Raw genomic sequence first — 21,955 nt, forward strand, 5'->3', positions numbered from 1 at the left:
CATGATAGGCGTCTGGCGCAGGAAGGCAGGGAATGCCCAGGATGTTGTATGATAATTGCCTATACTTGACTAGAATCCAAGATTCTTGACCTCTGGATCATCCTTGAATGCTTGCTTGACATCTTCCTCGCCAATACTCAGTCGTATCTTCCCTGTCCGATCAGCTCTCCGTGCTTCGAGACCCACAATCCCAGCTTCCATGAGATCAATAGCTGACGTACCCATTCCCAATACTCTCGGGACCTTCCTTGGCTGCTTCGAAAAGCTGGTCGTCCGTTTCTCCACATCATCTTTCAGTAGGTACTCAATGACATTACTACCCGTATCCATCTTCGACATCCTCTTTGCCTCATCAAGCACATCTCCAAGAATACTCTCAGCAATCCCTGTCCTCCTAGTCTTAGCTAACAAAGCAGCCAGCAACAGCTTCGAAGCAAGAGGCAACGCTCTCAAATACTGCTGCAAAGGACTAGTCGTCGCTTCATTAATAGCTCGCTTGATAGTAGCAATCGTAACTTTGCCAAAAGATTTTGAGATCTTCTCCCCTTTGCCACTCTTACTAGGTGTATTTGGTGCAGTCTGGCCGAGAACGTCGGATTCAGCGAGTTCGACAGCTCGTCTGCAGATATCGAGTGCGCGACGCGCGTCTCCGCTTACAGCTGCGACTTTTCGGCTGGCGAATTGGACGGCGTCTGGGTCGACTATATCGCCTGGGACGCCTTCGAGACGTGACTGAATGATCCGCATAAGTTGTTCGTGGGTGTAGCCTGGGAATGTGATTCTTGTGAGACCTTGAAAAGAAGTGTTAGTGAGCATTGCAACCAATTCACTGGGTTACTTACCAAGTCTACTACTGATCTTATTGCTGAGCGTCCTTTCTGGCAAGTCCATCGTATTTGCAACAGCGAGAACGATCAATCTACTGTGGCGCAAATTAGGCCAGTTGAAGAAATTATACATAACGCTCTGGTTCTTGGTAACAAGTTGGTCCAATTCATCCATCAACACCACGCAAGGCACTCTTCGAGGGCTTGCGTGATTGAACTCTCTCTCGAGCAAATCCAAAGCATGCGTTGGGCTGACTCGATCTCCTTTAAGTGCTTCCCATAATAGAGAGTACGACTGATGCGGATCTGTGACTTTCATCCCGTTGATTTCAACGAAAATGAAATCATCCAGTTCGTCCGCCATGACTGATGCATTGAGTTGAGCAACAACTTCTCGGACAGTGGCTGTTTTGCCTGTTCCTGGTGTACCAGAGATATAGATACAAGCTCCGGTGCCTTCGTAGATGGCAGCTTCGAGGTGGGAATATACAGATGCGAATTCGTCTTCTCGACAAGGTAAACTTGTGGGTACTGAAGCTACATGAAGCCTCGAGCGTGCTGTTTGAAAAGGGGACGATTCGATATGCTCCGGATCAAGAACTCTAGTTCCAAGAGGTGTGAACTCCAACGGCTTTTTGACGACAACCCTAAAGTGCTGTTAGTCTCCGTAGAAATACACTTCTGTGACCGGAATACCTTTTATGGCTGGGTGTTAATAATTTAGAAGGTGTCCTGGGTTTCCTTGGCGTAGATACATTTGAAGTCTTCTGCTTCTTTCGTGGTGTACCTTTCTCAACAATTTCCTCTTCCTCATCGCCATCGTCGATAAAGTCGTCTTTTCGTTTCCGCTTGTTGCCCTTCTTCTTCGGCCCAGATCCCGTCATAAATTCGATTCGGTCTGCAAATTCAGCAATTTCTTCTTCCGTGTCAAGAGCAACCTCTCCCCATATTAACTCTCCCGAGTAGACAGCGGTTTTAGTATTGCAAGCTCTTCGGCAAAAGAATGTGCTTCCATAGTCCTTTGAGCGTCTTGGAATTGTCCCCTTCGGAAACTTGTCCATAAAATCTGCTTTTGATAGAATCGTTGCGGCTCCATTAATTGTGTCCAGAGATTCTATGTCCATAGCCGGGGTGATATACAATTCGTGCTATATTGTTTAGTCCTTGGACTTCGTAGGATGTGTAGCAATCTTACTGGTAAACAATCACCTCTCTTCTTATTCTTTGTCTTGTTGGTAATAGGAATTTCTTTTTCAGTTACCAGCCCTAGATTTTGTTAGATATCGTGCATCGGGAAGGCTTAGAACATACTCACACAAGAGATTGGCCGACATCTCGTCATTATGCATCACAAAATAACATATAATAGCCACCCATGGCACATCAGCTTCATTTTTGACTGAGACAGTATCTCCAATCTTGCAACTAAAGCTACCCTTCTTGGCTCCAATGATGGTATTATTTAGCGCTTTCGCAGCAGCTCTCCGCCGTCGCTTCTTCGGTGTAGCAGCATTCTCCTCGTCTTCTGATTCATCTGAGTCATCGTCGTTCTCATTGTCGCCGGAGCTGTATATCCATTCCCATTGTTCGTCTTCGTCTTCGAGATCTGCCCTTTGAAAAGATGCGCCCTTTAGTAGTGTCCTGGCACGAGCTTCTTTCTCAGCACGTTTCTGCCGTGGAGTCAAAGGCGCCATTGTATCTGAGCAATTCGAAGATCTCGCATCGGTATCCGAATTGGTTGCGCTGACGTTGAGTTCCGTTGTGTTTTGTTAAAGTGCTTGCATTAGCTTGAAAGACGCGTCTGGCGACTTTTCGTGTTAGACGCGTTCAGGGGTAAAATGCAGCGGGTCGCTAAATGACAGCAACCGTCAAGGAAAAAGTAACAACACAACAGCCTACATCTAGAAAGAATAGAGGCATAAAGATGAAATCTAGAAAGACTAATTGTATCTTATGACCAACCTCATTTAAAGAGCCTTGTACCACAAAGTACCTTCAAGCTCGTTCTGAGATTGCTAAAGGGAATGTGGGGTAGCTGCACGTGACCCTACTAGCACCTCCAAATATCCAACCTCAAGCCGACAATCGCATCCTTTCGACAATCAGTCCAAGTTCCGCCAATAACTCCCAAGATCAGAATGGCTTCCCCAAAAGGCCAACAAGGTACCTTGTTCCCATTTCTACAGTATGAACAGAGTTAACAAATCCTACAGTCGACCTCACATCCTTCTCAACTCAACAACTAAGCCAATTCAAGAAACAGCTTGACGACGAACTCGAGCACCTTACGAACTCCTACACACAATTGCGCGCCGCACAAGCCAAGTTCAGAGAATGTATTCGCTCAATAGCTACGGGTGTTTCGTCTAAGATTGACGGTATGCACTTCTACAGTTCGTGAAGGGATTTATGAACTGATGGGTGTGAATAGGCAAGACGATTTTGGTACCGTTGACAACGTCACTGTATGTGCCAGGAAAGCTAGCAGATACGGAGAATGTGATCGTTGATGTTGGGACTGGATTCTATGTCGAGAAGGTAAAGCTTCTCCAAGTGCTCGTGGAGTGAAAGACTAAGGAAAAGCAGAGCACAAAGGATGCGACGAAGTTCTACGAGGCTAAGGTGAAGGAACTAGAGATAAACATCAAGGACTTGGAGGCGATAGTGAAGCAAAAGTCGAGCAATCTGAGTATGGTAGAAGATGGCAAGTCACAGTTCCAGGAGGCACGAGGACTTATACTGATTTTTTTGTTTTTTTCCAGTTTTACGACAGAGGGTTCTCAGTGCTGGAAATGCATCCGCAGCTACAACTACAGCATGAAGAAACCAAATGAAAATAAATCCTACAATGTAGATGCCCTGAAAGGGTTCCACACTATCCATAATATCAACACGTATCGGGTGTAAGAGGAATGCCCAGATGCCACAAAATAAAACTGGACCATGAAATAATGGCTCAGCGATATAGAGTGACCGGGACTTTTGTATGTGGAGATAGGAAGACAGGAAGGTAGTGTGAGAGTACAGTCGACAGAACATAACTTGACAAATCGCACCATGCGTGCTGGAAATCCTTGGGATGAAGGTTCAACCAGAAGATGTTTGCATCACAAACGGGGACAAATAACAATCCTATCAGAATGTCAGCCACGACGATCGAAATCAAGTCGAATTTCGTACCATTACTCGGCGCTATACAGGTCCTCGTAGAGGTCCTCTCCTGCGCTTGCATTTTGGGTTGGGTCTTGACCTGCGTCGGAAAACTGGACCAGCGAAGACATGGTGTCAATGCTTTCGAAGTTCTCCTCGTCTGGGCCTATTTCGGTTTGGCCTGGGGCGTTCTCGTCAACCTCAACCCATGGTCCTTGAGCAGCATCTTCCTCGGCCAGCATTTGTTCTTGTTGCTTCTTCGTAGCCTCAATCTCATTGACAGCGTCAACCAGAAAATCGCGAATGTTTTCAACATCGGCGAGAACGCTCTCAACTCCTACGTTACCCTCAACAGCTTCAATTCCCTCACTAGAGTAACGACCAAAGAACAGCTTCAATGGATTTTCCCATCTTCTGATTTGCGTCGTGTCTTTGAGAGATCGCATATTATAATCCCAATTTCGATTATACATTGCCACACCAGCAGTAATCTCGGGATCGTTGTTCTCTACCAATTTACGGTAGACAGACAACTCGACGACGTATCCGCTATCCTTCACCATGTATTCGGCGACGGTTTTCACCACGATCTCATCGATGATAAGACCAGCGATCTTGCGTGGATTGACTGCGGGATATGGGAGATCCGTATGATCCCAAAGCGCAGGTGTTTTGGGTGTAACGGACCCCTTGGCCATGTCCAACAATTTAGCGGGGATCTCGGTTATAGGTATCTCATTATCCGTAATAATCTCAATACTCCAATCAATTTGCCTAGAAGTTACATATGTTAGCATCCATATTCTTATCCCTGCTTGGCAACTCACTTTTCAACGTCAACATTCGTTACTCGTATGCGTTTGTTTCTGTTGTTGTCTCTGAATAGTCGAATTGATCCAACTTGATATTCACCTGTCTCGGCCAGTGTGTCTATTTCTACCTCCAATCGAAACGGTCCATCTGTCGTACGAAAGAAGATGACCTCAGTGTCCTTGAATGGAACGTCCTGCATAAGTTTGTATCTGCCGTCTGCTGGAACAAATTTCTCGGGCCAGCTGAGTATCTTCTGGCAGAGTAGTTGTACGATAATGGCATCATCAAAGCTGTAGTTGCATTAGCTTCATGAGAATCTGCGGTTGTAAAACAACCTACTTAGGCTTGAGTGTGCTAGTCAAAAGCACATTGTTCATCATGTTGAAGAATTCTTCCCATGGCGATTTACCGTTCTTGAAATTCGGCCTCGCATTGTGGAGGGTTACGTGACCAAATCTCAATCTCATCTGCATCCAGCCTTTGTATGGAGCAAGTCCTCTCAAGCCCTTGGTCATAGCGTCCTCGAAAGTCTTGCGACATGCTTGTAGACGTTCTGGTCGCTCGCTCATCCACTTCAACTTCTCTTCCTCCGACAACTTCTCCCCTGCTAGCTCAAGCGCAGTGACATGGTGCCGTCTCCCGGTTGAAAGAACAATTGCTGGCTTGACAATAGTGGTCATGGCCTCAGCGGTAGGCGGAATGACAATGTGCGTCGGTTGTGCCATCAACTGGATTGCACGCCGATGAGCAATAATTTCTCGAATTGCGCGAATGGCGACTTGGAGCCGGTTATCTGGATCTTCTTCTTCCGGAACACGGGAGCAGATCTTAATGCAAGTGTCGTCTTTATTCAAGTGTACAAATACTTTGTAGTCTCTTCGGACTGCATTGAGCTCCTCCAGACCTTGACCGAGTATTTCTCGAGGTCGCTCTGCCTCATCATTGCTTGGCCAAATATAGTATGCCTAGGTAAAGTCTGTCAGCACATGTACAGTATTTAAGCAAGCTTTACCCACAATTGCCGGGAACTCTTCGTCTTTGTCCGGTCGTCGCATATATTGCTCGTCTTCTTGTTGCTTTACTGTCTTCTCCTGATAAAAATCGGCCATTCTATTTGTCAACAATGGGGGAGGCTCTGCCCAGCTCTGAAACTTGGTTGGTGATCGTCGGCCTGTATGACGAGGAGTTCCTCTCGACTGATGATTAGGGGCTCGTAGGGGTTGATAAGCATTGCCTGCTCTTCCCCCAAGAGGCGGTCCTACTCGAGATTGCAGACGGGGAGGAACAAAGGCTTGCGGCTGTCGAACACCGTATTGAGCGTCTTGCATAGCTCGAATGTTTTGAGAATTGCCTGCAGCTGGTCTTCCTTGCTGAGCAGCACTTGTTGGCCCCTGTGTACCAGCAGTGGATGGGATTTGAGGTTGTCGAGCACAATATTGGTATTTGCCATTTTCAAGGAGGGTCAAGGTTTGAGAGGGGCCTATATTAGCTTTGGAGTCAGCTTCAAGCCGCTGCCTTCGAGAGACCTGTAGACATACTCTTTCCGTAAGTTGCAATTGCAGAAGGCGCGCCGGATCCTGACGTCTCTTGCTCTCCGATTAGCTTTGGAGCAGAGACCACAGCGGGTGTATTCCTTGACAATGGCTGCAGTCCAGCGTAATTGATTCCATGTGCCGCCGAAGGAATTGGTAGGCCTGCTGTTGGTGGCAAGGTCCCTACTTCCGACACGTCGTCCCATTCTAAACAAGTCAATATTATAGATCACAGGATGTTGAATTGTATATGTACCCTTGGCGTTGTCCCTCTCCAATCTAGGCGATATTAGCTATAGCTTCAGCATATCAATTGATAAGGTACGCACTTCTTGAAGGGATCCATTTTGGTTTCGTTCTCTTCGATCTTCGAAGGTACCGAAGTTTAGTGCTCTATCGCTTTGCTTGTTGAGATTTGACTGGTGGAGCGTTAGTTGTTTGTTTTCGGCCGTTTGTGTTTGGAGGTAGACCTCTCGTCTCGAAAGTCAGACCGTTTATTCCTCTTCGGACGAGCTCTTGTTGACAACAACAAAAAAACTGGCGGCAACAATGCACCTACCCAAGCAACCACTAGTGCACCAGCAATAATTGTAAATCTTATTACTGCACTCCTGGAAGTTGTGTTGTTTGCAGACAGAATTTCGTTTGGAGTGGAAGCTGTAGCGCAGTCCACGTCAAATTTGGCAACTGCGCACAAGTTTCGCTTGTCGCTTGAATTCACCATGCAACCATGCCTCTTGAAAAGTTTATGTTGAGCCTTCAATTCAGCCTTCTTCCGTACACTACATATTCAACTTCAACTCATATATTCCAACGCTCTTTTCAAGCCCCTTTTTGATGATCCCGATTATGACCCTGTGGCTGCTCTCTCATAGAAGAAGTATTTGATTTCTGGCCTATCCTTCCATTTCTCAGCCACTGGTACGAACAGCCAGTCATCAGGCACTGCCTTGAACCCACAGCTTTCATACAAATGTTTGGCTGCAATGGTGCCTTCTATGAAGGACTCTACTCCCATAGAGTCAGCTATCTTTATTCCCCACTCCACGAGCATGGAACCAGCCCCACATCTTTGATGATCAGGATGTGTGGACATCATATCCAAAACTGAACACGTGTCAGTGTATGCTTTTCAGAAGTTGCTGTATTTACTTCAGAGTGTACCAAAACATGGGCACTCACCGCAACACCGAGCACCCTTTGTTCTTTGCAAACGACGAGAATGGATTTCGTGAATGAGATACTCTGCCCAGGCATTTGTGTCCGGACTTTTGTGCCAGTCGACATGTAGTGACTCGTTCATTTGCTCTTCTGTTAATTGCTCTTCATAAATGCACCATTTTGCTGCACTGATTATGGCCCCTGTATTACTCCAGATCAGCTGATGATACCTAAATGACAATGCCACCCCAAGAAGAAGATTCGGTGAGTTTTGATCGGATTTGAGCATCAAGGGACTATACTTGCTGAGAAATTGGGAATTAGGCATCAAGGAAAATTCAACGTACCACTCTCCTCATCAACGACTTTCATGTATCGGGCAGTCTTATCACCCAACCACCAATCCAAAGTTCTCTTCACAGCTTTCTCTCTCTCTTCATCTTCAGGAAATAATACGAAGAAGAATGGTTCATGAGGGTTGCTGAAAGCAGCAATCTGCCCAGCCAATATTTCAGCAGCATCAGCTGGCTCACAAGGTAGAAGTTTGAGATTGCCCATTTCAAATGTTATCTAGGATCTAGAACATCAAAATGTGGTACGTTGAGGGAGTCAGTTGCAGCACGAAGTCTTCCTGCTCTAAAAATGCATTCGGAAGTCTAGACATACTGGTTACTGCCGCGCCTGCCGCCAATATTGTCTCATCTCAGCAGCCCTGTCATATCTTGGAGGCTCATCAACGTCTTCCCGGCTCAAACATATGGGATATCGAAAGAAGAACAAAGATTTAATTTAGCAGTCCAACCTTTATTTTGACGTGGAACCCGCCATTCTGCAATCCAAGTTCAGCATTTTGCACCACGCATATTCAGGGTCCCCATTTTCGATCCCTGCTTATCGGTATGCCGGTTTGCTGCAACAGTGACATCTTCTCGGATTACTGTGGCTTTTCGTGATATAATGCTGTATTTGCTTTTTGAAGAAATGGTCTCACTTAGCGTGGGGAGCTGAAACCTATCTTCGGAACCGAAGACCCTTGGCCATGGAGCTGGAATCTAGTGTTGCACGCGGGACGGAACGGAGGAGGGATGGGAGCGGGGTGGATGTCCTTCGGGATTTGAGATTGTTGGTATGGAGTCTGGATGTGTTTTTTCATTGAACCTGGTACAGCAGGATTACCCCACGAAATGCAGATACGAACCGCAATCAAACCTTGGAAGACAAACATTCAGATTTTGGAAAAATGGGAAGTTAGATGGCGATACTGAATGTTGTTACAATACATCAATTCAAGCCTCCCCTATCTAGACGCAATCATACTTCTAGGGTATCCCGAAAACAGCCTCCAATCTATCAATCTGCCAATGTATACTCACCTTTTACAAGTCGCTTTTGAGTGAATCATCTCATACTGTATCTCCATGTCTTGCTCCTCATGTAGGCACAGGCGTAATCTCATCATCGACCTTCGATATACCCTCTCCATACTCAGCTCCTCGATCATACTCATACGACTCTTGCACTTGCCAGCCCGTGGTGCGCTTGATGATCATCTTATCACTTCCAATGGAACTTCTCGCCGAGCTCCTCTCTGGCGTCACTCGTCCTATGTGACTGAAACTCGTAACTTTGTCAGGCCTCAGCGTACCTAGGTCTCCTGGTGACCCACCAGTCAGACCAAAGTGGAAGCTAGGCGACTTATCAACATCGTCTCGAGGAGTATCTGGAAGCTCGAGTGCGTTGACATGCATATCCGAAAAATTATGAGATCGAGAAGCTCTCGAGTCGGTGACGCTGTCCATCATATAGCTGCCTTTCGGTTTGGACGCCTTTCGACTCGAGTTTCCGGATATAAAGGTGCTGAACTTGCTACCGGCTCCATAAGAACTGTCCATTGGCTTTAGAGTTGAGGCAAATCCGCCCGAAGACATGCTTTCCATGAAAGGTTTGAGGAAGGGAAAACAGGCGACGAAGATTGCGAAGTTTAGTTGGATTGTGGTTGCTAGATAGGCGTGGTAGGATGTGAGTGTTTGGTCTGGAAGGGAGGGAGAGCTGATAGTGTTGAAGAAATAGATTCGCATTATTGTTAGTGGGGTGATGCTCGAAAGGTTAGCAATTTGATGATGAAAAGGTAGGCATATCTCACAAGATCCGAGTTCCAAAGACTAGGAAAACCAGTAACTTCTTCGATCTTGGCATTTGGACAGCCCAAAGAAGATATATCGGTAGTGCGATGATCGCCAGATCTGTGAGGATATCGAAAGTTCCGGTTGTGTTCCAGAAAGGGACGACATTGAAACACTTTGTCGTGATAATTGCCCAAGCAGTTGGCAGACTACATTGAAAAGCGATGGCAAGTTCGGCACTGATAGCCCACAAGACAACAAATATTTCGACTGCGATGTTCGAATATACATATGGTGTGTCCGGGGATAATGCTCTGAGGTAGACAAGGGTTGAGAGCTTTGCAAGACAAAGTGCTGGGATGTATAGAAGTTGCGAGACATAGCCATACTGCCAAAGACATCAGCCTCCTACTGTCGTTTCTGTACAGAATACTTACTTGCTCAAAATCCTCAATCATATCATCGTTCAGGCTTTCTTGGGGCCTCCCAAGCCCATTGACAACCATCATAGATAAAGCGTAGGTGTGCGCAATTGCGAAGACCTAGAATGTGAGCACGTATTTCGAGAGGATGCTTCAGGAACTTCTCACCATGGTAACTCCAATCAGTACATCGTCAAGAGTGATTCGTCGTATCACATTGTATTTAGAGAAAAGTCGAGCGCCAACACAGAGAATCATGACCGTCATCCCGAGCCAGGCAGCGATATTGACAACGGGTCCCTCATTCTGATCAGAGATCAAAACCTGCCGCGAGAAAATCATTTCAAAATACTTCAATAATCGATTGACCAGGACGTGAATGCGTGGATATACCGAAGTGATAGACCTAGAGATGACAGTGGTGTAGGATCATTAATATTGATACTTCACATGCTTATGCTCGTGTATGGGTCTGTTATCCTCCACAAGGCTAGGAGCCTGCCGTACCTAGAAACCCGCCCCTGATAATCATAAGAGGTGTGCTTCGTTTGAAAGCTCCTAAATAAGTATTCAAGTGGTATCAAGAGGCAGTAAAGAAGTGGTGATATGATGCCATCCCAGATTCGTTTTTAGAAGCCCAAGATAGTGCCTTCTTCCAACGAAAGAATTCTGGAAGGTAGTCAAGTCTAAAAGGCTTGATTCGTCCCTCCTATGTTACACTGGCCATACAAGGAAACCCTGGATGTCTTTCTTTTCATAGACATGTCTGGGCCGTGTGTATCGCATCCTTGAACAAGGCTTCGACTGCCGTACCACTGGTCACTCACATACCATCCCACGTTCTGTGGCGCGCAATAATCAAAAGGAGAAGCATATGAAAGATAGGTATGGGAAGAGGGAAGAACAAAATCCACTGCAGGAAAGGGCACACTCCTGATGCAAGAGACATTCAACGGCGTTCCATTGCTTGATGAAAGAGACTTGAAACTGCTTCTTCCGATCCCGAAAATAGTCTTAGAGGGACAGAGGCTTTGTGCCAACGAGAAAAAGCAAAAAGGTTTTCTTGCCGCGCGCTCCAGCCGTGCCCGTGTTCTTCGACTTCCCAGCCCCGGAAGTAAGCTTTGGAGATCAGTACTTTCTTCAGTCAAACGCGGTATGCGAGAGAAAGTCTGACAGGTCCCGGAGGCTGATGAGGATCTTAACGATGTCGGCCGCGTTCATGGAACACAGGAATGCTTTCAGCTCCAGCAGCCACGGGATATCCAGCGGGATATCCTTTCTAAGTTAGTCTCAATCACGTGCACCTTAGCCTGGATTGGGACATCAGCGGGACGGTCCTTTATCTGCCGCTGCAAGTCTTCGCTTGGTCTTTCACAATGGACACAATGCCCCGGCAGTGTGGCTTTCTCTTGTCATTTTATCTCAACTCCTCGTTTGAACGTGCTGTCTGGATTGGACGGGCAAGAATACGCCCGCATTATCTGCAAGTTGGAGGCTGGCAAGGGTCCAGTCTGCAGACATCATGATTGGAATTTCTTTCTTTTGAGTCATTCGATGCTTGGAGACTCCAGGCTTTCTCCATGGGCTAAAGCTCAGGGTGGCTTGTTGCGATAACAAAAATGATAGCGAGCTTGGTCGATTCGATGCCTCGATCATCTGGGTATTTTCCACCCTCTTCCCCTCCTCTTTGATCACTTTGTTTCTCAAATTTTGTATTTTCATCGTGCATTACTTGTCCTAGGGAAGGAATTCTCCATTTATCGTATCATGGCCGCAATAGACGACAAAGATGTTGAGATGACCGGCTATGGTGTGGTGGAGCTGAATGGTGAGGTCTCAAGCGGCGATAGCAGAGATGGTGGAAACAGAGATGATCAAGAAATGGCATACTATGGCAAGAAGCAACAACTCAAAGTGAGAATATTCAGGTGCATCAAAATGCCTCAGCCCAACTGACAGGAGTCAGAGAAATTTTGGGTTCTTATCCATCGCTGGATTTGTTTGCAGTTTATTGTCTACATGGGAGGGCATGTTTGCGTAAGTTTCTCTATCCCAATAACTTTCGAGTTGACTCTTACAATTTTGCCAGTGTCTTCCTTTTTGGCTTTCAAAATGGAGGTCCGGCTGGTCTGGTTTATGGTTATATTTTCTGCTGGATTGGAACATTGGCAACCGTAGCCTCATTAGCAGAAATGGCTTCAATGATGCCACTATCAGGTGGTCAATATCATTGGGTTTCAATTCTAGCCCCAGCTAGATGGGCAAAATTCCTCAGTTATATAACAGGTAATTAGCCTTTGCATCGCAAAAGTCAAAAACTAACAACTTCATAGGATGGCTCACTGTCATCGGTTGGCAAGCCGGCCAAGCCAGCGTAGCATTCATTGCAGCCTCAATGATCCAAGGAATTGCTATTCAGAATTATCCTAACTACGTGCCCACCAGATGGCAAGGAACGCTTATCTTTTACGCCGTAATAGCTTTTATTGTCTTTATCAACACATTCCTAGCTCGCTGGCTCCCTAAAATCGAAGGACTGATTCTCTGCCTCCACATCATGGGGTTCTTCGGTATCTTGATCCCGCTGGTATACTTGGCTCCGCATGGAACTGCTTCAGATGTGTTTGCGACCTTCATTAACGGTGGAGGCTGGGCGACCGATGGTACTTCGTTCTTTGTAGGACTTATTACTAGTGTTTTCTCTTTCCTCGGAGCAGATTCTGCTTGCCATATGTGTATGTTCATCCCTATCTCATCCTGTACACTTACTCACCTCCTCGTAGCCGAAGAAATCCACAATGCCTCAACAGTCGTACCGAGGGTAATGCTAACCTCCATAATGCTCAACGGAGTAATGGGCTTCGCACTTTTAATTACCCTCCTTTTCTGCCTGGGCGACGTCAACTCAGCTCTTCAAAGTCCCACTGGCTTCCCATTCATCGAAGTCTTCGTCCAAGCCACGAACAGTAACGGAGGAGCAACTGCCATGACTGCCATAATCATTGTTCTCATGGGCGCAGCGGCGATTGGAATCATGGCCACAGCGTCTAGACTCTTGTGGTCTTTTGCAAGAGACAACGGTGTGCCGGGTAGTAAATATATTAGCAGGGTCCGTACTCTCCTCCTCGCTATCATAACCAACTAACCCTTCCCTCGCAACAGGTCCACACCGGCACCGCCCTCCCCCTCTACTCCATCCTCGTCTCAACCATAATCTCCCTTCTCCTCGCCCTCATAAACATCGGATCCACGGCAGCCTTCAACGCAATAATGTCCGTCAACGTAGCAGCCTTCTTCGTCTCCTACATAATACCCATCTCCCTCCTCTTGCACAAACGTCTAAGAAAGGATCCCGTCAAAGACAATATCCACTGGGGACCATGGCACAGTACGCTCCCCTCCTCTTTCTCCCTCTTCCCTCCTCTTCCGCTCTCCGTCTCCTTTCCACCCCCCAAACTAACCCCAAACCAGTGGGCTCCGTCCTCGGCCCCATCGTCAACATAACCGGCCTAATCTACACCCTCATAACCCTCTTCTTCAGTTTCTGGCCCTCGACCGCCGTCGTGACGCCCGTGACCATGAACTGGAGCTGTCTGCTCTTCGGCGGGTCATTGATTTTCAGTGTGGTGTTCTATATGGTGTGGGGGAAACATAGTTATAAATGGCCGATTGTGGATCCGGGGCGGAGGAGTCTGTGAATAGAGAAGGGGAGCAGGAGGGGGGGCTGAGTAGATAGATAGATGGGCTGAGGGTGGGTGATGAGTATATATTTATCGAGACTTTTTACCTGGTGCTTTGGATTGAAGCGGTTCTCGCACTCAAATTCGGTTGTGACTTCTACCAGAGACTCAATTGTCACGGACCTTAGGTGGTGCAAGCCCTAAATGTGCAGGATTTAGATCACTAGACTCTAGGAAGCTTCAGTGAACGGAATATCACACGAGTGGGTACCCTTCCGCTAAACTCATGCTTGCAACATATCTTTAAGACTTACCAAGCCTAGAGAAACGAATCCCTTAAAGTCTGGTCAATGGACGTGCTTTCAAAAAGTGTGCAACTTGCGCGATTTGCGCAAAACGCACGAATCGCGGGATTCGCGCGAAATGTGCAAACTGCGCGGAATCATAAACATTACGAACATTATGAAGATTACGAACCTTGTGAAAATTACGAATATTACGAGAATTACGAACATTGTAAAGATTAGGAATAGTACGATAATTACAAAGACTGCGATAATTGCGAAGATTGCCATGACTGCGAGGATTACGCTAAAAATGCGAGATGTGTAACTCCACAATTCAAATAAACTATATACAACCAGCACAAGCTCGTACTTAGCTAGCAAAAATCTATCTACATACTATCATCCACCAATCTATCCCCATCCGAACTCAAACCATGGGTAACCAACCAAAAACCAAAGGAACCCCCCAAAAGCCGTAACGGACATCTCTATGTAAAAGTTCACATCCAAGGAATCTAAAGACTACGCCTCCTACTCCTCCTCACCTTCCCACTACTACTGGGCGCCGTATACATATAAACATCCAACAAGCTACTGCCGCCACAATACTCCTTACTATTGCCCTTACACAACATATTACAACTACTCAAGCTGACGCTCGTAGCAGTCGACGGCAACGAACTCGAGCAGTAACATTCTTGCGAGTATTCGACACCAGCATACACGCCACTCGTGCCTTGTGCTTGACAGTACGTGGTGCACATCTCGACCGTCATTCCAGTCGTGTTACTGAACGAGGCTCCGGACAAGAGACGACCTGCAGACGCTTCCTGGTAGCAGCCTTGCAGAACGTAGTTTCCGGAATTAGTCGGTGCGACGGGGGAAACGTAGGCAGTGTTAATAAAAACTGATAGTCGGTTACTGCCTCCACAGAACTCGGCTGGGTTACCGCCGCAAGTCGTGGAACATCCTGTTTGGCCGAAGGAAGAGGCGGATGAGATGCCGTTTCCGCAGTAGCATTGGGTACCGTATTCGACGCCGGATAGAGCGTAATTGTTTTGCGTGCAGTAGGCGTTGCAAGATTCGATGGTCATGGAGGAGGATGTGTAGGAGAGACCGGAGAGAGCACGGCCGGAAACTTCGAGCGCACAGCCTATGTATTCGTAGTTTCCGATAGAGGAATTTACTTGTGGTGTACCGGTAAAAAGTGGTGGTCCGGTACTAGTACGACTAGCAGATGAGGAGGTTGCTGTGCTTGAGAGTGAGGAGGAAGAGAATGATGTAGTTGTTGCTAAGATTTGTTAGCAGGGATTGATTTAGCCTTGGAATATAAGCATACCACTTGAGCTTCTCTGACTCGTCGACGAGCTGGTGGAGCTGAGTGTGCTTGACGTCGTCAATAATGTAGAGGTTATAGCGACTGGGCTATGTTAGCAATGAAATTTCTACATAAAGCTTAAAAGAATAGCGGCTTACCAGATGAGCTCGAACTTGAGCTTGATGAACTGAGGCTGGATGAGCTGACGCTGGAGCTAAGACTTGACGCAGACGTCTGAGAATGAGAGCTGGAAAGGCTACTGGACAAGGACACCGTTGATGAAGTCGATGATGACACCACCAATGACGTGGAAGACAGAGTCGTCGACGCCACCGAACTCGATGAGGTCGAGGAGGAGCTCAAAACGCTGCTTGACACGGATGTAGACGTGCTGGAAAGAACACTAGACGATGCAGATGGTGAAACTGTTGCGGCAACTGTGAAACGAAGTTAGACCCATGCTCTTAGCGGACAGGTCCAAATATCTTACCAACTGAGCTGCTGGTGCTGGTTGTTGAGAGTGTGTACATCTCCAATCGGTTACCAGCACCACAGTATTCATACTTGTTACCCGGGCAAGTGAACGAGCAATCAGCTTGGTTGGTTGCCAAGACAGATCCAGCGTTTAAGGAGTTACCACAATAGCCTGCACCTATTAGCTAATCCCCAAAGACAGAAAGTGTAGAACACTTACACTCTCCACCATACTCAACTCCCCAGTATGTGAACTTAGAGCAATAAGTAGCACAAGTTTCTAAAGTCATTGCTGTGTAGTTGTAGAGAGGAGATGCTCCTGTCAAAGCCCTTGTATTTGTGCCTTCAGTGTAGCCTTTGATGAATTAGCATAACATTCTCGCTGAAATGAAACACAGAAGTGGAAGCTTACATCCAGCAAATCCATAGTTGCCAATAGTCTGTCTGATTGCCAAAGACTGGACTGGGCTTGTTGAGGATGATACTGAGCTTGAAGTGCCTGTAGATTGTCAGTAATAATTATGGTCATTGGATTGCAATTTAGCTAACTAGAAGTGGAGATTAAGCTGGTCGTTGACGAAAGAACGCTGCTGCTGCTGGTGCTAGAAAGTGCTGAAGAAGTGCCTATCAAGACTGTCAGCTAATTGAAGAATTGAGACGGAATAGTATTGTGTATCTTACTGCTCGTACTGCTGAGAGAAGACGTCGAGGAAATAGATGATGATTTGACTGAGCTCGAAAGCGAGGAGCTGGAGACCATGCTGCTTGAGGATGAGAGTGTTCCAGAAGTCGACGAGGAAGAGACCGTGCTGCTGAGAACCGTTGACGAAGAGCTCGAAACAACGTTGGCAACTTGGTACATATTCAACCTGTTTGAACCACCACAGTATTCTCCAGTGTTGTTCTTGCAAACCATGCTGCAACCACTGACTCTTGGAACGGAACTAGTCTGGTTGACGGATCCAGTGTTGATAACATTACCGCAATAGCATTCTTGTGCGTATTCAACTCCAAAGTAGGTGTATTTGACGCATGCCGCAGCACAAGCCTCGACAGACATGCTTGCTGCTGCAATCGGGTTTTCGAGACCGCTCAATGCACGCGTGTTTGTAGCTTCGGAATAACAGCCCAAATAAATGTAGCCTGCCAAATTTGTGACAGTGATGGGTCCAGTGGGTGTGGGAGTCGCGGTGGACGAAGTGACGGAAACTGTCCCAGACGAGGAGCTGACTGATGAGCCTGAGCCCACAGTTCCTGTTTGACTTGTCGAGGAGCTGACACTTGTGCTGGTCGAGGTTGAGGCTGTTCTATTCAAAGCGTAGAGATTGAGACGATTTGAACCTCCACAATACTCTTTGGAATTCCCGGTACAGACCATTGAGCATCCGTTGACACTGGGAGTACTGGATGTCTGATTGACACTGCCTGTACCAAGAGTGTTCCCGCAGTAGCACTAAAGAGTATTAATTGACGATTTCCACTGAGAAGTGGATGAAGCCTTACCTGGTTCGAGTATTCCATGCCGAAGTACGTGTATCCTACACAAGCAGCTTCACAGAGCTCGATAGTGAAACCTCCAGTTGGTGCAGTAGGAGATTTCCCAGACAACGCTCTCCCGCTAGTTGCTTCGGAGTAACAGCCTTGGTAGACATAGTTGCCAACACTTTGAACTGTTTGTGGGCCATACAAAGCAGGGTTAGTGCCTGCAACATACTTTGTTGGGTCATAATAAACCGAAAGATAACCTGTAGCACCACACTGATCATTCGCATTACCCGGGCAAGCAGTATTACAGAGTGTATCCGTAAGATCTTGGTTTGCAAGCGGCGGTGGGGTATTTCCACACCAACATCTGTCAATCAATTAGCTTCTTCAAACGACGCAACTGCTTCGAAGTAAACTTACTCATCACCATACTCAGTGCCAGCAAATGCGTACTGAGCAGAGTTATAACAAGCCGTTTGGCAATTGGCATTGTCGTTGGTGGTGCTAGGTGATAAAGGCTCACTAGGGAACAAACGAGGGCCAGTCGTTGCTTCTTGGAAGCAGCCCAAGTACTCGTAGATGTATTGGCCTGATGAATTCTTGGGACCAACAAATGTGTCCGCTACAGAACCTACACACTCGACAACATGAACACCAAAAGTCAAATCGTCAGTGTTGAGGGTCCAAGTGTTGTTCTCTGAGAACGTGGGAACATTGTACTCCTCGGTATTTGGCGTGAAGATAACCGTTCCATATGCACAAGCATCCGGGGTGATAACCTGAGTTTCTTCCAACTCTGTTGGGTCGGCAAGGTGGAATACACCATTCGGAGGTTTACTCTTGTCAATTGTGAGAGCAGAGCCACCCTCATTGCAGATTCGGATTTGAAGCGAAGATGAATTACCAGGGGCGACGCTACCAAAGTTCATGGTGAGTTCGGATCCAGGAAGCCATCCACCCTCTCCATTGCTAATGGAGAAGTTGGCAACAGGAGCTGTGGAAGCAGAACCCTCAAGAATGACATTCTGTGCTCCACCGTTGGACCAGATCTCGAAGTACGAAAGGTACTGACCGGTGCCATTGATTGGGTTGAATACAGTATCCACAGAGATAGCAGTGTTAGGTGCGATCGTGGAACCAACAGCAGGTAAATCAGTTGATGTGAATCCGTAGCCCATATTCCATACCCCATTCACGGCTGTGGCATTCGTATAAGTTGGGTCATCGGCCAATGTTTGAGTTGTGAAGGCATAGCCTTCAATTGTCATGGCTGTCAAGCCTTTGTTTGAAATGGTGAGGATACCTGAGATCGTCTCAGCATCGGTGGTATTGCTGACAACAACTCCTCCGTAGTCCAAAGTTGTAGGAGCGACGGACAAGTATGGGCTTTCCGAGACCTCGGTGCCAGTCAGACTGATGGGGAATGCCGTGGAATATCCAGTGACTGCATTGTTGGTGAGAATTGTCAACGGCGTACTCTTCACTCCTGGGGTAACATCTGGAGACGAAGCGTTCACAGCGTTGTTGGAGTTGGCATTGGTCAGATCCCATGTTACCGGAAAGGAGAAGGAAGCTCCTTTTGCCAATGCACCAGTTGGCAGACTCGAGTTGCTTGCTGAGAAAGTAGTGCTGCTAATCTCGAGGCCAACGATAGAGTTGATAGCAATCAAAGCCGTGCAAGTGACCCTTTGTGTGGCTTTCGATCCGAGGGCAAGTTGGCCAAAGTTGACGGGTGAAGTACAATTAAGTGGAAGTGCGACAGGAGAGCCGAGACAATACAAGATACCATTGGAGTCCGTAACATACACTAGTCCGTTGCCGAAAGCGGGTCGTTGAAATTTGTTAGCACCACCGACCTGTGGCAATGGAATGTTCACGAGGACACCATCTTGCGGGACTGCATACCAGGCACGAAGTCCTGCGTCTGGGTCTGTCATCCAGAGTATAGCACTTCCTGCTTCACCATTCAATGAAGTGACAGTCGGAACTCCAACACCAACACGGCCCGCAGAGATCTCATTGGTCTGTGCTACCTTCGACAATTGCGGGATACCAGCAGAGGTAAACCCCAATTGGTAAGCGAACGTCGCATCGCCGACCGGAGTAGTGTAGACCCAACCACCTTCGAGAGGATAGGAGCCAGCGGCTCCGAAAACTGAGCCGCCTTCAGTGATTGTTTGGATGACGTTATCCGTCTGTCCCGTTCCTAGTTTGTAGCCTCCAAGATTGCTGCATTTGTGTTAGCGGCAATCATTGTCCGGCTGGTTGCAGATACTTACTTGGCATTCAAAACATATACTTTACCATTTTTACCAGCGGTGACAGCCATCTTAGTGACTCCACCACCAGTAAATACTGTAGAGTCCAAAAGGATCAAACCTCCGGCACCGAAGTCTTGATCACCTCCGTCCATATTCTGGTAGTCGTAGGGTTGGAAGTAGTCGGAAACAGATACTTCACCAGTAGAGGTGTCGACTCCAAGATTTACTGCTGCCTCGCCCAACGTCGAGCAACCACTTTGGCCAGTGGCTGGTGCTCCGACATTTTCGTGAGCAGCTCCATTTCCGGTGACGAAGAAGAGCCTGTTTCCATCTGTCGATAGACCCATGCCACTCATCCAGATTCCACCTTCTCCTCCTCCACCATTCTGCAAGAGAGAGTTTGTTTGAGGGGCGAGGGGGCCACTTTCAACTGCCCAATGAGCGACAATTTTGGCTTTGTTGACATCCATACCAATTACTAAGCCGGTATAGTTGAAAAGATCGCAACTTGCTCCAAAGGCTCCATATACAACACTGCCGATTTGGACGAGGGAAGGGCGTTGTAGAACGACGCCCCCAACAAAGTACTTCGCGGGAGCATTGTCTGCAACAGCACCATCGATGAGTATGGGAGTGAAGACATCGGCCAAGGTGTTGACGTTGACACCATGGAAATAATAGACGCCGTTCGATGTGCCTGTGCTTCCTGAGACGCGGTAGTTTGGAATGTAGGTCTTGGCGAAAAAGTAGGCAATATCAGTTGCAGGGTCTATCGTGGGCGTTCCAATGATACCAATGTAATTGGGAATGTCTGAGTGATCAGTCTTTGAACACAGGTACAAGAGCTAGAGTTGGATAATCCATACCTGTACAGCCGATATCAGATTGCAAAAACGGGGTGTGAACTTGTCGGGAATTGATCAAAGCTCCGGTCTTGGCGTCCAGGGTTCTAATCCAGTTTTGACTCGATGCCAGGAACAAAATCTGGTTACCTCCTGCAAGAGGTGTATAGGTCAAAGGCTTGGCATAGAACTGCAAGAAAAGTGACGTTAGCCAGGCGATCGGGAAGACAACGGCCCATTGATCGTTTCCCCAAGTCAAAAGTGTTTCTTTACCTGTTCCTCTGAATTAAACGCAACTTTCCATAATTGACCGAAGGCTGCAGAATTAACAATATTAGGGTCCATGTTATGGTTAGGCCTGAGATTCTAGTAAGTGTCTCTGCTTTGCGGTTCCAATATCATTTAGACCTACAGATAGCCCGATTGCCCGATGTCTGCATCTCTATATTCATCGTACGATGCGGCCCCTAGGACTCGAGGGAGGAAAGCCGCTGAGAGCAGCAGCAGATTATATAAATAACGCATAACGAATGTTTTGGACGCGTTGCGAACGAATGTGGGAGTGAAGAATTATCTATTATTCGGGTCCTGTACCGGACGTCCAGAGGAAGAGAGGGCGGTCCAGTTCAGCGAGATTCCGTCATTAGGTGACACTGGACAATGGGAACGAAGGGAGTTCTTCTCAAGATCGTGGAAGGGGGGGAGTCGAGGACATGAGCCTCTTCATAACGACAGTGAGGTTCCGAGATGCTAACAATCTAGGCCGTCAACTAGATCTTCGCCAGATATCAATGCAGATAGTCGGAGGGGAGACCGAGGACTGGTGTCGCATAGTGCAGTGGAGTGCTGCATGCTTCCAAAGAGAATGAAGAGTCTGTTTTCGGACGAATTTAGGAAAGTTGGAGAAAATATGCAACCAGAAGGCAAGCTGGATCAAAGAAATCAGCGCCGTTGACATTAGGGGCGTGATTAGACCGTCCGAGAATGACTGCAGATGCAGGGGAGTAGGGATACCAGGGTATAAATTGTACGAAGGAGGAAAGGTGAGTCGGAACGACGAAGCGAGGAAGTGCAAGCAATTCGAGCATGGGAAATCGCATGCCCAGATCAAACCAGGGTATGCACGAATCATACGGGCTTGAACTGGCACGACAGCCAGAATGGAATAGAGAAAAGAGCGCCACGTCGAGCGAGTACAACCATATCTTGGTCCGAGTATTCTGTGTCAAGCCTCTTGCGGGTATATTGCTGCAGGGGATCAAGATGTTGGCCCACACCCACCCATAGCCACTAGGAAGAAGCTGTCGCTTCGACCGAATATTTCACTTAGAGAAGGTCGGAACAGGAACGAACAGGAAGTGAGTGGGCTCAGCCAACTCAACGCCGCAATACGAGTCCGTCGCCCCTGAAATCTCTGCCCCACGTCGTGTCCAGCTGTGCCTGAGCCCGGTCCCGAAATGCCCTCCGGTCCATTTCTCGATCCACTATGATCCACCATATCCCCAAGGGCCATCTCAAGCATTCCCTAAAACATCGTGGTCCGAGTGGATTTACGAGTTAAAATCGCTTCTCAGTCCGGG

General features: G+C 47.3%; 7 protein-coding genes across 7 annotated transcripts; 2 read left to right on the plus strand and 5 right to left on the minus strand.

The window, feature by feature from the left end:
• Positions 1–69: 69 nt before the first annotated feature.
• On the minus strand, positions 70–2,521 carry LY89DRAFT_695194 (P-loop containing nucleoside triphosphate hydrolase protein; the record flags this gene model as incomplete). The annotated part of the gene is made up of 5 exons (XM_018216753.1): positions 70–791; positions 843–1,474; positions 1,524–1,975; positions 2,089–2,093; positions 2,143–2,521. 5 exons carry the CDS (start codon positions 2,519–2,521, stop codon positions 70–72), a joined length of 2,190 nt encoding a protein of 729 aa, XP_018074938.1.
• Positions 2,522–2,965: 444 nt separating this feature from the next.
• Positions 2,966–3,648, plus strand: LY89DRAFT_695195 (Prefoldin alpha subunit; the record flags this gene model as incomplete). Its single annotated transcript, XM_018216754.1, has 5 exons — positions 2,966–2,990; positions 3,041–3,205; positions 3,259–3,365; positions 3,414–3,531; positions 3,590–3,648. 5 exons carry the CDS (start codon positions 2,966–2,968, stop codon positions 3,646–3,648), a joined length of 474 nt encoding a protein of 157 aa, XP_018074939.1.
• Positions 3,649–3,871: 223 nt separating this feature from the next.
• Positions 3,872–6,668, minus strand: LY89DRAFT_771518 (uncharacterized protein; the record flags this gene model as incomplete). Its single annotated transcript, XM_018221887.1, has 7 exons — positions 3,872–4,751; positions 4,805–5,080; positions 5,130–5,755; positions 5,807–6,270; positions 6,329–6,529; positions 6,579–6,601; positions 6,652–6,668. The coding sequence occupies 7 exons, from the start codon at positions 6,666–6,668 to the stop codon at positions 4,010–4,012; spliced, it is 2,349 nt and encodes a 782-aa protein (XP_018074940.1). The 3' UTR covers positions 3,872–4,009.
• A 501-nt stretch (positions 6,669–7,169) lies between these two features.
• On the minus strand, positions 7,170–8,041 carry LY89DRAFT_578607 (uncharacterized protein; the record flags this gene model as incomplete). The annotated part of the gene is made up of 3 exons (XM_018208953.1): positions 7,170–7,429; positions 7,505–7,684; positions 7,834–8,041. The coding sequence occupies 3 exons, from the start codon at positions 8,039–8,041 to the stop codon at positions 7,170–7,172; spliced, it is 648 nt and encodes a 215-aa protein (XP_018074941.1).
• Positions 8,042–8,913: 872 nt separating this feature from the next.
• On the minus strand, positions 8,914–10,286 carry LY89DRAFT_579345 (uncharacterized protein; the record flags this gene model as incomplete). The annotated part of the gene is made up of 4 exons (XM_018208999.1): positions 8,914–9,580; positions 9,627–9,994; positions 10,044–10,148; positions 10,197–10,286. 4 exons carry the CDS (start codon positions 10,284–10,286, stop codon positions 8,914–8,916), a joined length of 1,230 nt encoding a protein of 409 aa, XP_018074942.1.
• Positions 10,287–11,424: 1,138 nt separating this feature from the next.
• LY89DRAFT_715958 (amino acid transporter) lies at positions 11,425–13,771 on the plus strand. The gene is made up of 7 exons (XM_018218238.1): positions 11,425–11,942; positions 11,995–12,065; positions 12,118–12,314; positions 12,362–12,763; positions 12,812–13,137; positions 13,191–13,416; positions 13,500–13,771. The coding sequence occupies exons 1-7, from the start codon at positions 11,796–11,798 to the stop codon at positions 13,724–13,726; spliced, it is 1,596 nt and encodes a 531-aa protein (XP_018074943.1). The 5' UTR covers positions 11,425–11,795; the 3' UTR covers positions 13,727–13,771.
• Positions 13,772–15,532: 1,761 nt separating this feature from the next.
• Positions 15,533–21,020, minus strand: LY89DRAFT_447552 (WSC-domain-containing protein). The gene is made up of 11 exons (XM_018207595.1): positions 20,788–21,020; positions 20,649–20,733; positions 20,400–20,565; positions 19,552–20,344; positions 17,693–19,501; positions 17,291–17,639; positions 16,469–17,240; positions 16,337–16,411; positions 16,200–16,286; positions 15,804–16,142; positions 15,533–15,750 (listed from the first exon to the last, which is right to left on the minus strand). Exons 1-10 carry the CDS (start codon positions 20,898–20,900, stop codon positions 15,973–15,975), a joined length of 4,419 nt encoding a protein of 1,472 aa, XP_018074944.1. The 5' UTR covers positions 20,901–21,020; the 3' UTR covers positions 15,533–15,750; positions 15,804–15,972.
• Between the last annotated feature and the right edge of the window lie 935 nt (positions 21,021–21,955).

This window comes from Mollisia scopiformis, assembly GCF_001500285.1.
Source record: "Mollisia scopiformis unplaced genomic scaffold LY89scaffold_6, whole genome shotgun sequence".
Taxonomy (NCBI): domain Eukaryota; kingdom Fungi; phylum Ascomycota; class Leotiomycetes; order Helotiales; family Mollisiaceae; genus Mollisia; species Mollisia scopiformis.